The 17906-nt window shown below is 40.1% G+C and overlaps 1 protein-coding gene across 1 annotated transcript; it reads left to right on the forward strand.

Moving 5' to 3' along the window:
* The first annotated feature begins 211 nt into the window (after positions 1-211).
* Positions 212-16441, forward strand: CCDC174 (coiled-coil domain containing 174). The gene is made up of 11 exons (XM_082321076.1): positions 212-301; positions 1772-1876; positions 2821-2921; positions 3843-3901; positions 4966-5146; positions 7123-7218; positions 8682-8818; positions 9211-9305; positions 9537-9684; positions 10773-10907; positions 12621-16441. Exons 1-11 carry the CDS (start codon positions 260-262, stop codon positions 13574-13576), a joined length of 2055 nt encoding a protein of 684 aa, XP_082177202.1. The 5' UTR covers positions 212-259; the 3' UTR covers positions 13577-16441.
* Positions 16442-17906: the final 1465 nt, after the last annotated feature.

The following is a 17906-nucleotide window of genomic DNA, read 5'->3' on the forward strand; positions in this document are numbered from 1 at the left end:
GCCGGGGAAACCACAGGCAGGGAGAGCTCTCGGCCACCACCGAGCCACGCCAGGCTGAGCAAGGCTGGCTCGCAGGCTGCCCTGCGGCCGCAGCCCTTACCCTTCTTCCCTCCCCTGACCTCCCTAAGATGGCGGCGGGGAGGGGCCCGCCTGCCCTCACCGGCGCTGTCGCAATACCGCCTCGCTTTCACTGCGCTTTACGGTAAGGCCGCAAAGCGGGGAAGCAGGCGGCCGGCCGAGGGGGTTGCCGGAGGACGCCATGGACCGGAGGAAGAAGCCGCTGGACGTGGCCGCCTCCTCGGTGAGTGGGCGAACCTGGCCGGGAAGAAGTAAAAGAAACCCCTCCGCCTCCCTAGGAAGGCCTGTCGCTCGGCTTATAAGGGTGTGAGGGCGGCCAGGTCGGCCCTGTTGCCCGCGGGCGGGCCCGGCCGGCGCAGGCCGTGCGGCTCGGGCCGCTTCCAGGGAAAACAACGCACCGGGGCTGTGTTTTCTGTCCCCTCGCCATGACCCGCTGAGATGCACACTCATAAAAGCAAGTGCTGACTTAAAGGGTTATGTTACAAGCCTTCTGACGCCACGTCTTGGTTTTGTGAGATGTCCGGGGGTGGGGGGGGGGCGGTTCGGCCCCTTTGCCTCCCTGACCGAGTGTACGCGCCAGCGCTGCGTTTGCCCCCATTCGTGATGTAATGATAAAATTAGGGGCTGAGAGGGAAATGCGAGTGGATGTCTTGATATTTTCCAAGCAGGAGGAGGTCGGTGTCTCGGCAAATGAGCCCCCGGCCTGAGGGGTGGCGAGGTGCTGTTCCTCTCCGCTCCCCAGCAGTCTGTTAGCAAGAGATTGCTACCAAACGCTTCATTTTCCCAAATAAACGGTTCACATAAACCGTGGGTTGTGTTGTATATGAAACATTTAACATGGAATTTTTGGATAATCACTTCTAAACATTCAGAGGGAAAAAAAAGGTTTCATTTGCAATACTATGAATCATTGTTACAGGGACCTGAAAAGGAAATCCTTCAGTGTTTGGGACAAATATTAGTACCAAAGTCTCCCACTTTCCTGATTTAACGTACATCTGTGAAATTTGTCTTCTGTAGGAATTGCAGGGAAAGTGGCACAATATCCTCTTCCAGACCAGGTGGCTTTTAATTTAATTTCGAGATAATAGCCCTGCTGGTGACGTTTCCTAATAAAAGATGAGGTGGGCGTTGGTCCCAGATGGCAATGCTACTTAAATATTTATTAAAAAAAGAAGAAGAAAGAGAATCTAAAACTATATAAACAGTATATAAAACAGTGAGAAAGTATATGTATTTTATGAAAGCAAACTTTTATGAATTCTTTTCTGAGACAGGATTTTATTCATTACCTAATGGTTAGAAGTTTCCTTTTCAAATTCAGTAGTGTTATTTCATCAGTCCTCCTCTATTTGTTTGTCATCGGGAGGCTGGTAAAATCTGTATGGAATGATGTCTCTCTTGTTCCTATTATGTATCAAAGGATCAAGGATATCTTTGGGGTTTTTTTTAAATCTCTAATCATAATTTGCATTCCGTGTTTTTTTTATATTGTTTGCTGTAAACTTAAGAGTGATCTTTGTGATCGGATCAGTGCTTCGAGGTTCACCATAAAAATGCAATCAAGTGCACATATAACTGCAAATGCCAGGTTGTTTTACTAGAAATACAGTTATTATTTTATTACAGTAACTGATGTATAGGCATGTGATATGTCTTGGTTGTTTATTTGTTTATTTTGCTGTTTATGTAGTTGGTAGATCTCAAAGCAGAACTCTTCCGAAAGCAAGAAGAATTCAAGAAAGAAAAGCTATTGAAAGATGCTGGCATCTTTGCAAAGCCCAAATCTTCTAATAAGGTAGAAATATTTTTCCATTGTTGTTTTTGCCATTCTTTCTCCTTAAAGTAAGGAAGTTCATTTTCAAATCTAAATAAATACTCAGAGCTGTGTTGCTATTCAGATGTAAAATCTACATGATGAGGATGTTCTTTAAATTTCTATCAACTCATTTCCAGGTGAGATTCTTGTGCACAGCAGAAAACTCATGCTTATGCCCATGAAAATCATCTTTTAGTCTTCATTCTCCAGGGAGCCACAGCTTTTGTAACTACAGGGAAAGCTGTTTCTTTGTTTCTCCAAGATTTTTTATGGTTGTATGAAGGACAGAGGATGAGAGACTCTTCCAGAATCTCACTGAACTTTCTTGATTAATCCTCTGCTATCTGTTCCTCTATATCGCGGTGTATAATAATGAATACACCATTATCTCTCATGCTTTATTCTTTACCGCACACTGGTTTTTATTCATTTTGTAGCTTTCTAGTAGTAGAATATAGTATTGCTGCCATATTTGAAGAACATGCAGCATTTACAGTGTTATGCTGTAAACAGGCAAACTGATTGTATTTTATATCTAAAATGAAGGTAATAGAGAATAGAAACAATTCATAGCTTTATTACTACTTTAGTAATGAGCAATTCTTATTAATTTTTTTAACCGTAACATCTTTGCCAGAATAGATTTTGTCTGATTTCTCAGTCCTTTTTTTTTTTTTTGCTTCTCAGCCTGTCCTTAAACTATTATATCTTACTGCAATCTGTGTAATTTTGGGACATACCTGCTGCATCCTATAGCGCAGTAGGTGTAGTCTCAAGTCAAAGATGTTTAAGGTGTTATTTACAAAGTCTTCCATGATTGATTTCCAAAGTTTGCGTTGTGGAGTTCAAATACTTTTTAATCATGATCATGTCAATATTTTTATTTATTTCTTTATTTGCTGTTTTAAAATTGTACTCCACAGAAACCAAGCATCTGGAACAAACAAAACACAGGAGTTGCAAATCGAGCCGAGAAAGATGTGGAGCAGAAGACAGAAGAGGAGCATATATTAGATAAATCAAGGTAACTCTTAGGCTCCGGAAGAAAAGAATGCTTTGTAGAGTTTGTTTTTCAGTGTTTAGAAAAGCACATAAAGCAAGTTATGCACGTTTTGGACCAGCAGTTCTCATTAGACCAACCAGTCGGACCAGCACCAGTTCCATGCTCTTTACCAGTAACGTACAAACTGCATCCCAGCAGTCTCGTGCTCTGAGCATATCTGCCCTCACATTATCATAGCTGTCTAAGTATGTCAGGTTACTGATTTTTGAAAGTCCTCATTAGACTTAAAAGCCAGGGCAGCGATACATCAGAATTCTGTAGCAAAGTGTTTCTTGGACAGAAAACGCTTACTTTTTTGCAGGATTTGACCCATCTTCTAAATGGGTTAGTTGTACAATAAGATGTATGTTGAAAATGCAATTTATAAGCCATTTGCTGTTTTTCTGTAAGCAGTTCCTAGCTCTTTGGAGTTGTTTTCTACCATTCCAGAAATTAGCTAAGGTTTTCTCTTCGGTTTCTAAGCATAAGTGTAACTCCATGTTATATCTTTCTCTTTTTCTTTTTTTTTCCCCTGTAAAACACTATTTTGGCATCTCATACCTGCAAATAATGGTCTAGCTTCCAGTATTTACGTGACAGACCGTAGTAGTTAGATAGAGGTGGAATACTTGTTACATTGTGTTCCTGCCTACTTGACAAATTATACTTAAGATTAATTCTATAACTTCACTAAAGTTATTTTCAGTATAAACTCTGGAACTGCATATCTATTTATCTTCAGAAAAGTCAGTTAAGGTTCAAAACAAAAAACAGGCATAAGTCAGCTTCTAGTAAATATTTCAAGCACTCCTGGTACTTTCCTGTTCCATTTGTCTAAAGCTAAATTGGTCATTTTGAACTGTGTTGGAAATTGCAATGTTAAGGCGTTTTTTTCTTTTTCAGGAAGAAACTAGAAGAGAAAGCAAAGCTGTATGAGAAAATGACAAAAGGCGACTTCCCAGGTGAACAAACCTAGCCTAAAATAAGTATTATTTATATATATAAAAATTTGTTTCTAAAGTTCACCCTGAAAGTTGGTATTTCTGACTATCTGGCAATTTACAGCAGCTACACTATGAATTCACTGCTTGCCTTCTTACATAGGAAATTTTTTGGGAGTTATTATACAAAGTGATTGACATGGGTTATTCTGCTTTGAAAGGGAGAAAAAATATAGATACTAGAGAAAATAGAATTCCTTTTTGAAGGGCAGCCTGTCCTAGTGAAGCACTATGAGCTTGTTTCACTCATTCATTAAGTGGGTGGAATATATTCCGGTTTTTCAATACACATTCTTAGAAAAACAAAGTTAATTTATTCTCCATTATGCAGTCTTTGGATTATATCGCTGATTTTCTGTCCTGCATTCTAATTCTTGGACCTTTACAAAGAGAAGAGGAGCAGGAGGGGAGTCTGGCTTGTCCATTTGTGAATGCCAGTCATGCAGCTAATAGGGTTAGAGAATTCTAATCTGTCCCTTTCTTCTCTCGCTCATTCAGTCCCTTGCAAGACATAATTATTAAAATAGAATCCAAATCTCCTTGCAATTAATCCCCAATGTTTTTTTTTTTTTTACTAATGTCCATCTTCCACATGTGACCCCACCACTTTTCTCTGCTTTTCTAAAAAGTACTCTAGTGACTGCTTAACACACAACTGCCAACACACCGAATGTTAAGCATCAAATATGTATTTGAGCTGTTAAGCAACAAACCCTATACTTCTGAAATGATTAATGAGCAGAGAATATTTTAGTGCAAAGACTGCAGCCTTTTCTGTATTGTACATAAACGATTAATTGCTTAAAATACCCTAAAACTTACATACAGAAACAGAGGTGATCACTGTGGAGCCAATTTATAGCTCCAAGTTTGCTTGGCACTGAATGAGATTTAAGTATTCCCCAATAACGTGGTCAAGGGCATTGCTAGCAGCTGAAAAGCTGATTGTGGCTATTTTGTGTTGATTTTATGCTCAGTTCTGTTCTTTTCATGGCTGTTCTCTAAGAATTGATTTTCTGCCTTAGATGAAGAAACTGAGGATTTGTACCTAGTGGATTTCACTCAGAAGATCATAGACAAACAGCACGAAGTACAGGAACTGTATCAGAGCGAAGCTGCTAGAAAGACTTTAGAAAAAGAGGCAGATGATGAGGAAACTCAACCTGAAATGGAAATACCACCGCCTGAGGACCCAGATGAAGAATGGTTGGTACTACTGATGGGGCTAAGCTGTCCTGACTAGTCTGGTCCTTGACAATTGCATGAGAAAATAATTTTATTCCCCGAAGTATGTGGCACGGTACCGTTGGTTTTTTGTGGTTAATACTACCCATTGAGAAGAGGTGGTAACGTTCTTTCATTTCATGTCTCGTTAAAAGACAGTCCTTCATGTTAACTTTCCTTTCCATGTAGGTAGCACTGTAATAGAATCTATCCAGGATTTTGAGAAATATCAGTCAGGGAAATGTACTATAAGTGAGACACCGTAATATGCTCTCTTATTTTCTTGCGTAGTTTATGGGAGTTTTGATTACAGTATTGATACAATTTTATGCTTTGGTGTCTTGAATTGAAATGTACTTCAGCAAAGCTTGGGGGTTTTATTGTATCCACCTTCCCTTCTCTAATCGTGTGTGACTTATAAAACGAGCAGTCGTTTTCGTTGTATGACCTCCTCTTAAAGGAGAGGAACTCTGATTGGAGAAAGAACACTATTTGCCAGCTTTTCTTCCACTGTTTAACTGCAGCACAGCAAATTGTAACAGTTTTCTGTGACATTCCAAGTAACCACTAGTTTTTCATCCAAGACGTTAGGAAGAATTATGAAACCAGTCTGACTAAACATTTTCCTTACCGCTTTGTTTAAAATGCTTATGGAACAGAGATTTTACTTCTGGTAATCAGTTTAAAACAGCAGTAACCGACAGGAAACAGAGCACTCCCGTTCTCCAGTTTATCAGGCCAAGATAAGATTTGCAATGTAATGTTTCAGAATAAATTGGGAGAATGGATCCAGCAGAGTACCAGAAGACTGCTAGGCTGGAAAGGCAGATACACCCGTTACCAGCATCTTACTGAAATTCAAGATGAAACTATCAATGAGCGATGGGCTCAAACTGCTTTGTTGCTCTTGTCACCGTAAAGTGTCAGAAATTTAAACTGGTACATTTTACTGTTCGCGTGGTGCTTTTTATCATTGCCTGCATCTCGCATCAATGACGTATTATTATTACTATATTGTCCAGCTCAGTGAGGCCATAGCCTAATGAGGATATTTGGGTGCTAGCATAATTAATGCTTATTATTCTGCAGCAATATTTAATTACATCTAGTTACATCTTTACTATAGGGAATGCAGACTTTTTTTTTTCTACTGATGTTACATCATAATAAAAAACAAAGGGCACTGAGTATATACTAAGCCTTAGATATCCTTAGAAATTATGTAAAAAACGTACTAAAAGCACAGATCTTCAAAAGTTTGGTTTTTGGGAACTCGATTACCAGTCCTACTTTTTCAGATGTGATATTAATTCTTTAGAATGGGATAATTGAGGCAGCTTGATGCTAAAGAACTTTCTAGCATTACAGGACAATAAGTATAGCTCTTAACAGCTTTTTCGACAACGGTAAATTAAGTGTTCAGCACTATAAAGAGTTGAATAAGAAGCACAATATGTGCTTCAAAGGACCATTTTGCTTGCATTTTAGTCAGCCTTTGTTATGCCAGTTGAATGAATGCTATCAGCCAATTTTAAATGAGCTTTAGACTGATAATTGAAATACATTGTAGCAATTTCATATCCGCAAGAAGTCAATGCCAGATCGTTATTTTCACCGTGGGAAGCAGGTGCTAGGCTGGGTTTTACTTCGGTGTGAAAATTACATGACTTTGCAACTTTTGAACACTTTTTTACACTGTCTTATTGCCAAGGCAAACAGCCGGCTCAAAGTGAGATTGAGTAAATGTCTGTGATAAAACTGTCGTATGCCCTGTTCAGAATGTGTCCTCTTAACCTGCGAGTCTGTTAACTGAAGGGTAGAAGAAGCTGTCGCACATGGAGAGACTGAGAGGTGATGAACGCTCTTTGGAAAGTCTCACTGCTGCTGTCTTCTGGTTAAGAGTTGTGTAAATCTGCACGTAGTAGTTCTACATCAAATTTCCTTTGCTTTCATTACAGGGTTGATTATGTAGATTTCTTGGGCCGATCTAGACGCTGTATGAAGAAGGATTTGCCAAGTCTACTTAAAATGGATCAGGAACTGCAAGGGAAAAGGTGTGGTTTCTCTAATGGACGTGCGTGTTTCTTGCAGTATTTAACATACATTTTTTTAATGAGGAGGGAGAGAGGCTGTTCTGTATTATCCCATTCTCAATTCAGAATTGTTGATGCTACTGCTTCCTCTAGATATACCTTACACCAGCTTCTGCTGGTTACTACATTGAGCCTTAAAAAATAGACAGAGTAGCTACAGAGCAATTGTGCATGACTGTGATTTTATCAAAACTTCCTATTATAAATTCATATAGTATTCCAAGGCTTCTGTTTTATTGCACCCTGGCAGTTCACCATTTGAAATACGTGGCTGGTGTATTGGTTTTAAATTGCAACAGAATGGAGGCCATGGATATCAAATAAAAGCCCAAATGGAATTTTTAATAAACTGCTGAGGCACACTCTTTGATGTAAATGCTGACCAAATCTCAAACCTCACTTACGGAGCATAGCTTGCAGAGAAAAGTTCTAATAAATTGACATAGCAATCTCTCAGATATTTGATGCATCTTTTAAAACTGTGGTCCTTCTATGGAAATTGTATTTTATTATACCTTCCAGAAAATGCCAGAGAAGTGATTCCTGGTTCTGTTTAACCTGGAAACTGATTTAGTCTTTTAGCAATTCCAAATTCATCATGGCATTCCAAGTGAATTTGTTAGATCTCCGTTTGTTTGGTTTTGCTCTTCTGTTAAACAGCTGTTTAACAGCTTTTCTGTTAAAATTATTATGGCAGCACTGAGAATTGCTTTCAGAAAATAATGTAAAGGCACCTCAACTGAGCCTGTACTGTTGCTGAAGTGAAAATTCTTTCACACTAACAACTCATTAGTGTGTTCTCTGTATTTTAAACGTAAGATGGAGAATATGAGTGCTTTGAAATTGCAGTCTCTGCGTTGATATGGATGACAGTCGGTCAGCAAAACCAGCTTTAGCTAGACAATAAAAGAAAAAGATCCTGCTGCTTCTCTTGGGAAAACAAAAGTATTTCCCATATTGGGTATTAATATTTGGCATGGACTTCTAGGATAAATTAATGGCTAGCTTTCTGTTATTTCAAATGCCTTTAATTTTCCTATGTTAAATCTGAAATGTTTCTATATGTGGTTGCTAGCACCCAACAGATGCCAATGAAAGTGATTATTTCACCTCCCATTCTGTGATTTGATAATAATTTCGTAAAGCCTGTAAGAAAGGATATGATTTTGTTTAAGTCTTTTAACAACGTGTTCTACTAGTACTTTGTTTCAGAGGTAGTTTTGTATTTCTGTCTTCACTGTGTACCATGGTCATCAATGCTGCATCACAAAATGGTGCCTACCATGATCTATGCTTTGTAAAAACTGCAACAGTGGATCAGACCCCATCATACTTCCACTGTTTGATTCCGTAAAACTGCTAAGTTCTGCTCTGAAATCCCGAACTTTTTTCTTTTTTTTTTTTTTTTTCTTCCCCCCAATTAGACAAGGTCCTGATGGGAATACTCTGTTATCTGAAGACATGAGAAGAGAACTTCAGAGGCAGCAGTGGGAAAAAGAAGAAGAAGAAGCCCTCAGAAAACCCATGGGACCCATACATTATGAGGACATTCGAGAAAACGGTATACTTCCATACTTTATATCACTTATATCACCAAAGAGATTGGTTTTAGAGGAAGCAAGGGAAAGTTACTTCTTGTGCCTTTATGGCAAACTTCAGGTATGTGTTAAGCCACATGTGTAATAACCATTCAAATTACCAGTGCATAAATCTAGATTTATTTTTCCCCAAATTGTATTTTTCTCAAAATTATTTTTCAGATTTCATTACATCCTCCTGTTTTCTCCTTCAGGAAGCTTCACTTCATGCACCATCTAAAACATTCCTATTTTAGCCGTCTAAAACTAATGCAGTGTGTGTCGTTGGGAGTAATTCAGTGCCTGAAAGCAGGGTGCATGGTGTTGTACTTACTGTTAATTATAAACTGAGTGTAACTTAAATTCTTCTTTTCAGAGGCCAGGCAGCTTGGTGTTGGTTACTTTGCCTTTTCTCGTGACAAAGAACTTAGGAATAAACAACGGGCAACACTGGATATGCTAAGAGAGCAGGTATGAGTTTAAAGAGCAAACTGGGATATGAGGACATCCTGGTTTCCATGGTCGCTGTGTTTGATTTCTTGTGTAAGTCTTATACGAGGTGATGCAGAAAAATTGGGCCTCTTTTTCCCTGTTGAAATATGGTACTTGATGAGGGTTGCTTTTAGTTGTTTAGTGAAGGAAGATATGCAGCTGGTTACAATAACAAAGGAAGATTAATTCATGTTTTTCTTTGCTGTTAAGACACTCGATCAGAGAACTAAACGTGAACAGTTAAAAGAAAAAAGGAAGGCAGCTCTAGATGCAAGGCTGTCTAAACTTCGAGCACGGAAGATTAAGAAGTTAAGGGAAGCTGGATTAGAGGAAGAGGCAGAAAAATTGGAGAATGGAGGTATGATCTGCTGCCTTTTTAACTTAAAATACTTGCTATTTCATCTTGTACTTGATTGGTGGACAGGCATACTTTAATTGATTTAGGTTTGGACATTCAATATATTGGTATTATGTATTCTATAGTGAGAGCTCATATAATTGCGTGTAGATATCAAATCATGTCGGAAATAGCTTAATAATGCAGGTGGAAATATGATACATAAATTGTAGGCTTTTTTGGATTCACACCTGTCAGCAGGAATTATGTGGGTTAATTATGCAGGTTGAGGTTAGAGCTGCTGAAATTTTACTGGCTTTTTCTTTTTTGAAATGAGGTAGAATAAAAACTACTAACAAGTTAATTTTGATATCCTATAATATACACTCTTACAGTTTCAGTGCAGTCTGTAAATTGGACATACAGCTGACTTCAGGATTTAGGATGAGGAATTTGAGTTCTAATCCCATCTCTGCGCTGTCTCCCTTATGGCACTGCTAGTCAGCTTGTACGGTCTGTCTCCCACTGTGAAATGTAGCTAATATTTCACCGTGTCAGAATTCTGTGCAAGTGATTAACTGTGAAGTGTTCTGGAAACGAAGAACAGTAATGTGCCACTGCTAACTGTTGGTGTTGTTCAGAAGAATAAGAACGCAAATTGTTTTCTCCAGTAAATGAAATGGAGATAACGTGCTAATGTTCTTGTTTTTACCTAATTTTCTAGCTTCAGTATAACACTCAACACGTTCCTTTTTGGGTTATTGGGCAATAGATTTTCAGCAGTCTTTTTGATACAACTAGAAAGCTAATGAAGTGTCTCTTGGTAGATGCGCTTCCTGATTATCTGGCTTGCCCGTTATCTTTTCTTAGGGTTAGGGTTCTTTTCTAACTAATACGCAGTTCATTTTCTTATGTTTAATATGCATAATATGCAGTGATTAAAAAAAAAATGGCCTTCCCACTCAGATGCATTTCTTTATTAGAATGAAATTAGATCACTAGTATGAGCTCTGTAAATGGAAATACTCTTGCTTCCTGTTCCTCCTGTGAGGTTCATACAGATTTTATCCCGTTACTAACAAAAACTACTCTCTCTTTCTGGAACATAGAGTCGAAAGGTGTTACTGACGAACCAGAAGCTCCGAGAGTTACTGCAGCAAGCAGAAAGGTAGAAGTTGTCATCCAGGAGAGAAGAGATACAAAGCCTGGCGTGCCTTATGTTCGAGAGTGGGATAAAGGCAAAGGTAAGGAAATGTAGATTCAGAAACATTGTTTGGAAGCAGTGTGCGCACTGCTCTTTTCATTTCTGTTTTGTGACAAAGTATGGTAAGACTGAGGAGCAATGAAATACTTTCTCCCTTTGTATTGATGGCTCTCTAGCGTCCAGGGCAGTGATGGACAAGGCATGCCTTAGTGCCAGTAGCTGCTACAATGTCCCCATGATTTTTTCTTCTATACGAGTGATTCCATTTCCAGGTGACCCAGAGAAGTTGACAGAATGACAAATTTCATAGTTGATAAGATTTATTGTCTTTCAGTGTGGTGTTTTCTTGATGTATTTATGTAGTTTGTGCTATGTGATGGCACGATGTATTACACTGAAACAGGCACAGGACGATACTAAAAAGTGATGCAAGCAGAGACCACTTCAGTGCCAACGCCCCATCTTGAAGCATCTTCCTTGTCACAACATCAAGTGATGGCTGCCTTCTAGATCCTTCCCAAACCCATTAACTCATTTTGCACCAGTTATCTAAGTCATGCACATTCTTGTAGTCTGACGCCCGACTTCTAAGTAAAAGCAAACGAGGAATAGGCAAAGCACGTAAATGTCCACCTTCTTTAGTACTCCTGTAAGAGCAGCGTTCCTATTCTGTGCAACGCTGATATTACCGGCTTCTGTTCACTTCTCACAGTCTCTCTTTGTGTTCAGTTAATGAACGTCGTCGTGAGGGGAAACTTTGTGGTTCCATTAAAAACCAAAACTTTCAGGTCCTATCTGTTAAATCTTTATCCTGCCCGACATTGGTTTTTTCCTGCCTCTGAGGAATCCTAGTATCTGGCGGACGCCCAAGCAGCACTGTACTACACAACAAATACTACACTCAGAAAGCAGAGGACGGCTTACTCTAAAATGTGAAGTAAAATAACTGCGGTTCACTGAACATAAGCGTAACACAAGCATCTACATTAGTATAAGAAGGGATAAACAAAACTCACTCTCTTAGATGCTTTCCTCCTTACTATTTCATATTTTTTTATATTTTTACCAAAGCAAAGGAAGAAGTCCTGCTCTGACTGGGGCTTTATTTTGCTACATCAGACAAATGTGTAGCCCTTCTACAGAAGTCTTGGTAGAAATGAATACTGAAAAGAATTTTACTGGTTTTAGAGAATAGGTTTGGGGGACGTCTTCGGAGTAGATTTGGGGGATATCTTCGTAAGTGTGGTGATCTTGGGCTGTCATTCCATTGCAGTACTTCAGAATTATCTTTAATCAGAAGTAGGCAGCTGTCATAGCAACTAGAATATCTACCACTTCTGTTGAAATAAAGTTGTTACTGGTTTTCGCCTGTGCCCACCAGAGTTAATCTCATCATCTCCATCTCCTAATAACTAAGCTCTTAATGCTTTGATTGTTTTGTATTCTGATTCATGCTTAACTAATCAGTCGTTTTTCATAACCAATGGCCATATTGTTAAAGGATCTTAAATTGACTAGGATGAGTTTTATAGAGGGTGGTGGTGATCTTTAACGCTCAATGCTTTCATTCCTGCTCTGTAAAGAAAGTGGACTGTCAGCTTAGTCTGCAATCTAGTACTAGATGGAAAAGTAACTTCAAATGGCTTTACACAGCTGCATCTTCTCTGTTTGCTAATTTGTTTTCCCTCCTTGCTGACTGATCTTCAGACCCTGAAATCTGTATTCAATCTACCATTTTCCCTGTTTCTAACAGAATTGATGTTTGGACAATGGTCAAAGAAACAGGACGAACTCAGAGACGAGCGAGATCCAGAATTTGCGCCACCTTCTGATTACTTCGTGGGACAAAAGAAAGATGATAGTTACAGAAATCAGAATTTGAACAGCCCTGAAGCCTCCTCTGAAAAACTGGAAACAGAGACAGGACAAAAGCAGCAGATGCCATCGGTGCAGGCCAACGGCAGCAGCACTGAAGACGTGCCACCCTCAGTGCAGGCTTACCACAGGAATGTTCAGGATGAGTCAGCATCAACAGAGGCCTGTGGCAATGACACTCAAAACGGGACATCATCATCAGAGGATGACAGCAGCGACGATGAGGATATGCTGCCATCAGCACAGGCTTACGGCTATGGTGCTCAAGGTGTGCCACCATCGATGCAGGCTTACGGCTATGGCGCTCAAGATGTGCTGTCATCAATGCAGGCTTACGGCTATGGCACTCCTGATATGCCATTTCCAATGCCGGCTTATGGCTACGGCGCTCAAGGCGTGCTGCCACCGATGCACGCTTACGGCTACAGCACTCATGATATGCCGTTTTCAATGCAGGCTTACGGCTACAGCGCCCAAGATGTGCCGCCAGGAATGCAGGCCTACGGCTGCAGCGCCCAAGATGCGCTGCCACCAATGCAGGCCTGCGACTGCGGCGCCCCGGGTGTGGCGCCGTCGGCGCAGGCCTGCGACTGCAGCGCCCCGGGTGTGGCGCCGTCGGCGCAGGCCTGCGACTGCAGCGCCCCGGGTGTGCCGCCGTCGGCGCAGGCCTGCGATTGCAGCGCCCCGGGTGTGCCGCCGTCGGCGCAGGCCTGCGACTGCAGCGCCCCGGGTGTGCCGCCGTCGGCGCAGACCGACAGCAGTGACGCTCAAAATCAAGAACCGCTTTACCAAAGTTTAGATGATATGCTGTCTTATTACAGACAAGTGACTTGAACTGAGCAAAAAAATAAGCGAGAATCGTGATTTAAAGAACTGAAATAGAATTATCTTCTCAGCAAGAATATTATTTTCCCACATCTGGGAAAAACAAGTATCTGTAAGTAGACCAAAATAAATCTCCTGGAGACCTAGGCTATTTTACATCACGGCTGTACTTTTGCCCTGTTCGTTCTTTTCCCCACCCCCTTAATTTAAATTATGTGATTGGGGGGGGCAGTACTTACTTAGTTTAGTACATATTTCAACTCTGCCATTTACACCTGAACTTTGGGGTTTATTAACAGCTTTCTTTCAAAAGATGACCTCTTCCTTTACTCTGTCGCTCCCCAGCTAGCTTCTGGTTCGGAGGTACTACAAGTTCAGTGGTATCTGTAGAAACAGTATTGAAATGGCAGGCCCTCTGCTGCTAAATACAGAAAGATTTTAGGAAATTTGTTACCTACTTAATCTCCTGCCTTTAGGAAGTACCGAATATGATCTAGTGAACAGTGGTGGAGAGTAGTTCACATGGTCATAATGGCTTCTGCATTCCCGAGGTCGGTATATAACTCATAATTCTGTGAGGCAAATTAGAGTGGAGAGAGGCATTGCAGAAATCAATAAATAGCGATGGTTAGACTAAGAATAAACACTTCACTAAAGTAGAAGTCTTGACACCTGAAATTACCGTCTTACTGGTTTGGAAAATACCCTCATAATTCTCCAAGTGCATTTTTCTTGCATCATTTGTTGTATTTATGGCTTTGTTTTATTTAATACTTTTTTCCAAAAACTGTGATATTGCAGTCATTATATATAAAAAGCAGACCAACCTTTACCAAACAAGCTTTCATTAAAGAAACTCGGTAAATGAGAAAAATACATATTTACCATGTAGAACATTTTTATTTCTGAAGATAATTTAAATACCCCCATTTGTATTTTAGAAGCTCATACAAGGATAAGACCTAGGAAAGCAGGTTAGAAAGGGAATTTCATAGATTGTCTAAAGATAAATGACAATGATACTGTCAAAGTCGTGAACATTTGAATGAAATAGTGAACTGGCCAAAGAGACAGAGATGACGTGCTACTCTTGTGTGCCTCAGGCAGATTTCGGGCTGCTTTGCAAAGCCTGGTGGACAGCAATGTGTTCAAGGTCACTGAGCAAACTTAGCAGCATGCAGAAGGCATTCGCTGTCCCCAAACTCTGTTTAACCTCAGCTGGTAAACACGCTTCCATCTCCCCCCTTTCCTGTATCGTGGCTTTTGCACAGGGATTTGCAGAGCAGGAATAACACCCCACCAGAGCACCGGTGGTACCATTTTAAAGCCACAAAATACCCCAGTCTTTTATCCTTACCAAATGGTTAAGGGACTGGAGCTTTATGATAACTTTGGGTTTCTGTTTCTCTGAGCGGACCTAGAAGTTGAGGACAGTATGGCACTATTAATGGCCACGTCCACCTGAAATGCACAGAAAGCTTAGCAGCAGCTCCTTGGTTTTGCTGCTGACACTGACCTGAATTCAGCCGTTGCATGTGGCGTTAGGGTGTATGTTCCTTTCCTTGAATCTCTTCGGTATGAATGAAGAACATGAAAATAAATAATGACTGTATACTAATGATTAAAAGGAAGAGGAAGATGTTACGAACCCATCTGGTTTTACCAAATGCGACAGCATCAACGCGTTTTTTTTTCCTCATAAATTTGGTACAATCTCAGGTTAGTCAATATCCATGAGATGGCAGTCTAGTCTTAGACTAGACTCAATTTTCTCAATTTTCTCAAAATCTCAATTTTCTGTAAGAAATTCTGCCAGTATATACCTATTTTCTGCTGTTTATTTCATAGTAACATTGAAGTAGTCTCTGGTGACCCTGATCTGAGAAGAATTTTTTCAAATGCTGCATCACCTCACATTTAATTTTGAGTTTAAAACAGTTGTGTTGTGTTTTATCAGCTTTCTTCCACAAAGATAATAAGCAGTCAAAACACAAATTTCAAATTTGACTAGTTAGGAAAACAGTCGTCTTGCAATGCCACCAGTTGTTGAACTTACACATAGAAACTGATGCTAAATGTTGTAATGTTTCGTAAAGCAGTGTTTGGTTGCCCACAGAGTAAGCAAGGCACGAGCTAATTGCTAAGCTAGAATTATTTGCAAAGACCTTACTACTTCTTTAGGGTACCAGACTACTTTGAGTAAGTTTCCTAGGTATTCACTACCAGATTTCACTGCCGTACCTCGCCAGGGGGACCACCACCTTTGTCCTCATGCTTAACCGTGATCCACTGGTACAGCTGGAACATGTCTAATATTGTGTTGGCAGAAGTGACTTAATAGCGACTGTCATGTTTAAGCTATTTAATTAGGGCAGCCTGGTTGTTACAGCACAGGAAATAAAGGACCTCATTCAGATTCCTACCGTCAGTCTGGGAAAGCTCTGTTCAAATGATGGAACTTCTGTGCACGTGAGCGAATGTAAGTTTGGACTCAAAACAGCTGAGCTGTAGGTTGGAATAAACACTGGAATAAACACCTAAGATGTCACTTGTAACGGGCAATTTCAATGTGTGAGGCAGGGTAGAATTGCTTTCCAGCTTAGAAACAATGCTTTCTTAAAGCAAGTAATGCATTTAGCAGTAGTTTATGAAATCTATTGGAAAAACAATCCCTTTTGACCAGAGATGCTTTAACTAATCCATATTTAAATTTCATAGCAAGAAAGAATTTAGTACTATAGTTTCTTGGTTCCTACAAATAAGATCAGACTGAGTGAGCGATTCTGCTGTTTGAAAGAAATTGAAAAAGAAAAAGATTTAAAAAACTGACACGTATTTTATATCATTGAAAGGTCATAATTTAGAAACCACTATAATGCCCTTTGAAGATGGGGGTCTAAGGTACCATTAGAGTTTGGAGAAAAGGGAAATGGAAGATGGAGTTTGGCGAAGCTGCTAAGGACCGCAAAGGAATCGCTAGCCCACGCCAAGTTAGACCCAGGAGCTCTGTGCTCAAACTGCTGTTGTATCTCTGTGTTATATTGTGTCCCTCTTTCTAATTTTTTGTTTAAGGCAGCTGTGGGAAGAAGGATCAACTGGAACATAAAAGCATGAGAAGCTCCCCAGAGTGTTTTGAAACTTGCTGGGCGGTGCAGTGAAGCATTTTAGGATGTTTTGGGTTGTGCACTTCATGCCGCCTTAGCCACTCTCAGTCTAGAATCGCCGTACATTACAATTAGTTATTAATTAAGCCTCAGAATATTATTCTGAAGTAAGATAATACCACTATCCCCATTTTGCGGAAAGAAGAAAACTAATAGGCAAAATGTCTTACGCGAGGTCACAAACCAAGTCCGTGGCAGAGCAGAAGTTCAAACCCAGTCCTCCAGGCTGGCTGACTTGCGCTAGAGAAGCTTCGTATTTAAGACCTCACGTGAATTGGTATGTGGAAGTCATTCAGAGCAGGGTATGATTACCTTGGGGCTGAACTAACTCTAAAGAGTGGGCAAAGTACTTTAAACATTAGAGCTTGACTTGAATTCATTATGGCAATCATATCCTTCGATGGATTTCCCTATAAAGAATGTTTGCATCTATTCTGCTACTATTTTAATCATTGACATTCATTTCCTACTGCCTTCTGGGCTTTATTTCTTCTATGCCCTTCAGACTGTGGGTAATTTTATGTGTATGTGTGATTTGGGACCTATATTGTCTTTGCATTAGTTTAACACTGAGCTGGAGCTGCACTAAGGAATGAAATGCCATTTATTACATAGCATTATGTAAAAACATACAATCAAAGCGTTCCTTTGTTCAGCTTCGTTTCCATAGCCTAATATTAAACACAGGAGGACTCTTGGCCGGGAACGCCGGTCAATGTCTACATTAAACTAAAGCCTATTGAGAACAGCTTTCCCACAGCAGTGACCTGTCACTTTGCCATTTGGTCTCCTTCCCTCTTGTCTTGATTTTTGGCTGAAACGCTTTTGCATATTTTCTCGTGCTTTGGAGCACACATTTCTATTCAATCTCTTTCACTCTTATTTCACTCAGACCACCTCAAGTTAGCTGCACTGTAATTGGCAACCTCATTCATTTCATTTAGTAATTCCTGGGGCAAACAATTGCTTATTGATACACTGCCAAGGTTATATTTCTCTCATGTTCTGGCCAGATGTAGAGGATGTTGTCTCCATTCCCTCTTCCTCCTCATTTTAACCCGCCCCCCAAATTACCTACTTTGACACCAGCAGAAAATGGCTGTGCACTTGGGCTATGTGGGTGAGGATCTGCCACCATCAGTATATGACTGATGTAGGTAAAGCAAAGCAAGCTT

The sequence above is a fragment of the Platalea leucorodia genome (assembly GCF_965183815.1).
Source record: "Platalea leucorodia genome assembly, chromosome: 9".
Taxonomy (NCBI): Eukaryota; Metazoa; Chordata; class Aves; order Pelecaniformes; family Threskiornithidae; genus Platalea; species Platalea leucorodia.

Bases quoted from the DNA above. Each gene is read 5' to 3' on its own strand.
- CCDC174 (XM_082321076.1), top strand. From the start codon at position 260: ATGGACCGGAGGAAGAAGCCGCTGGACGTGGCCGCCTCCTCG. The intron at 2,922-3,842 runs GTAACTCTTAGG...TTTCTTTTTCAG, and splicing joins CATATATTAGATAAATCAAG to GAAGAAACTAGAAGAGAAAG. The intron at 9,685-10,772 runs GTATGATCTGCT...TCTGGAACATAG, and splicing joins AGAAAAATTGGAGAATGGAG to AGTCGAAAGGTGTTACTGAC.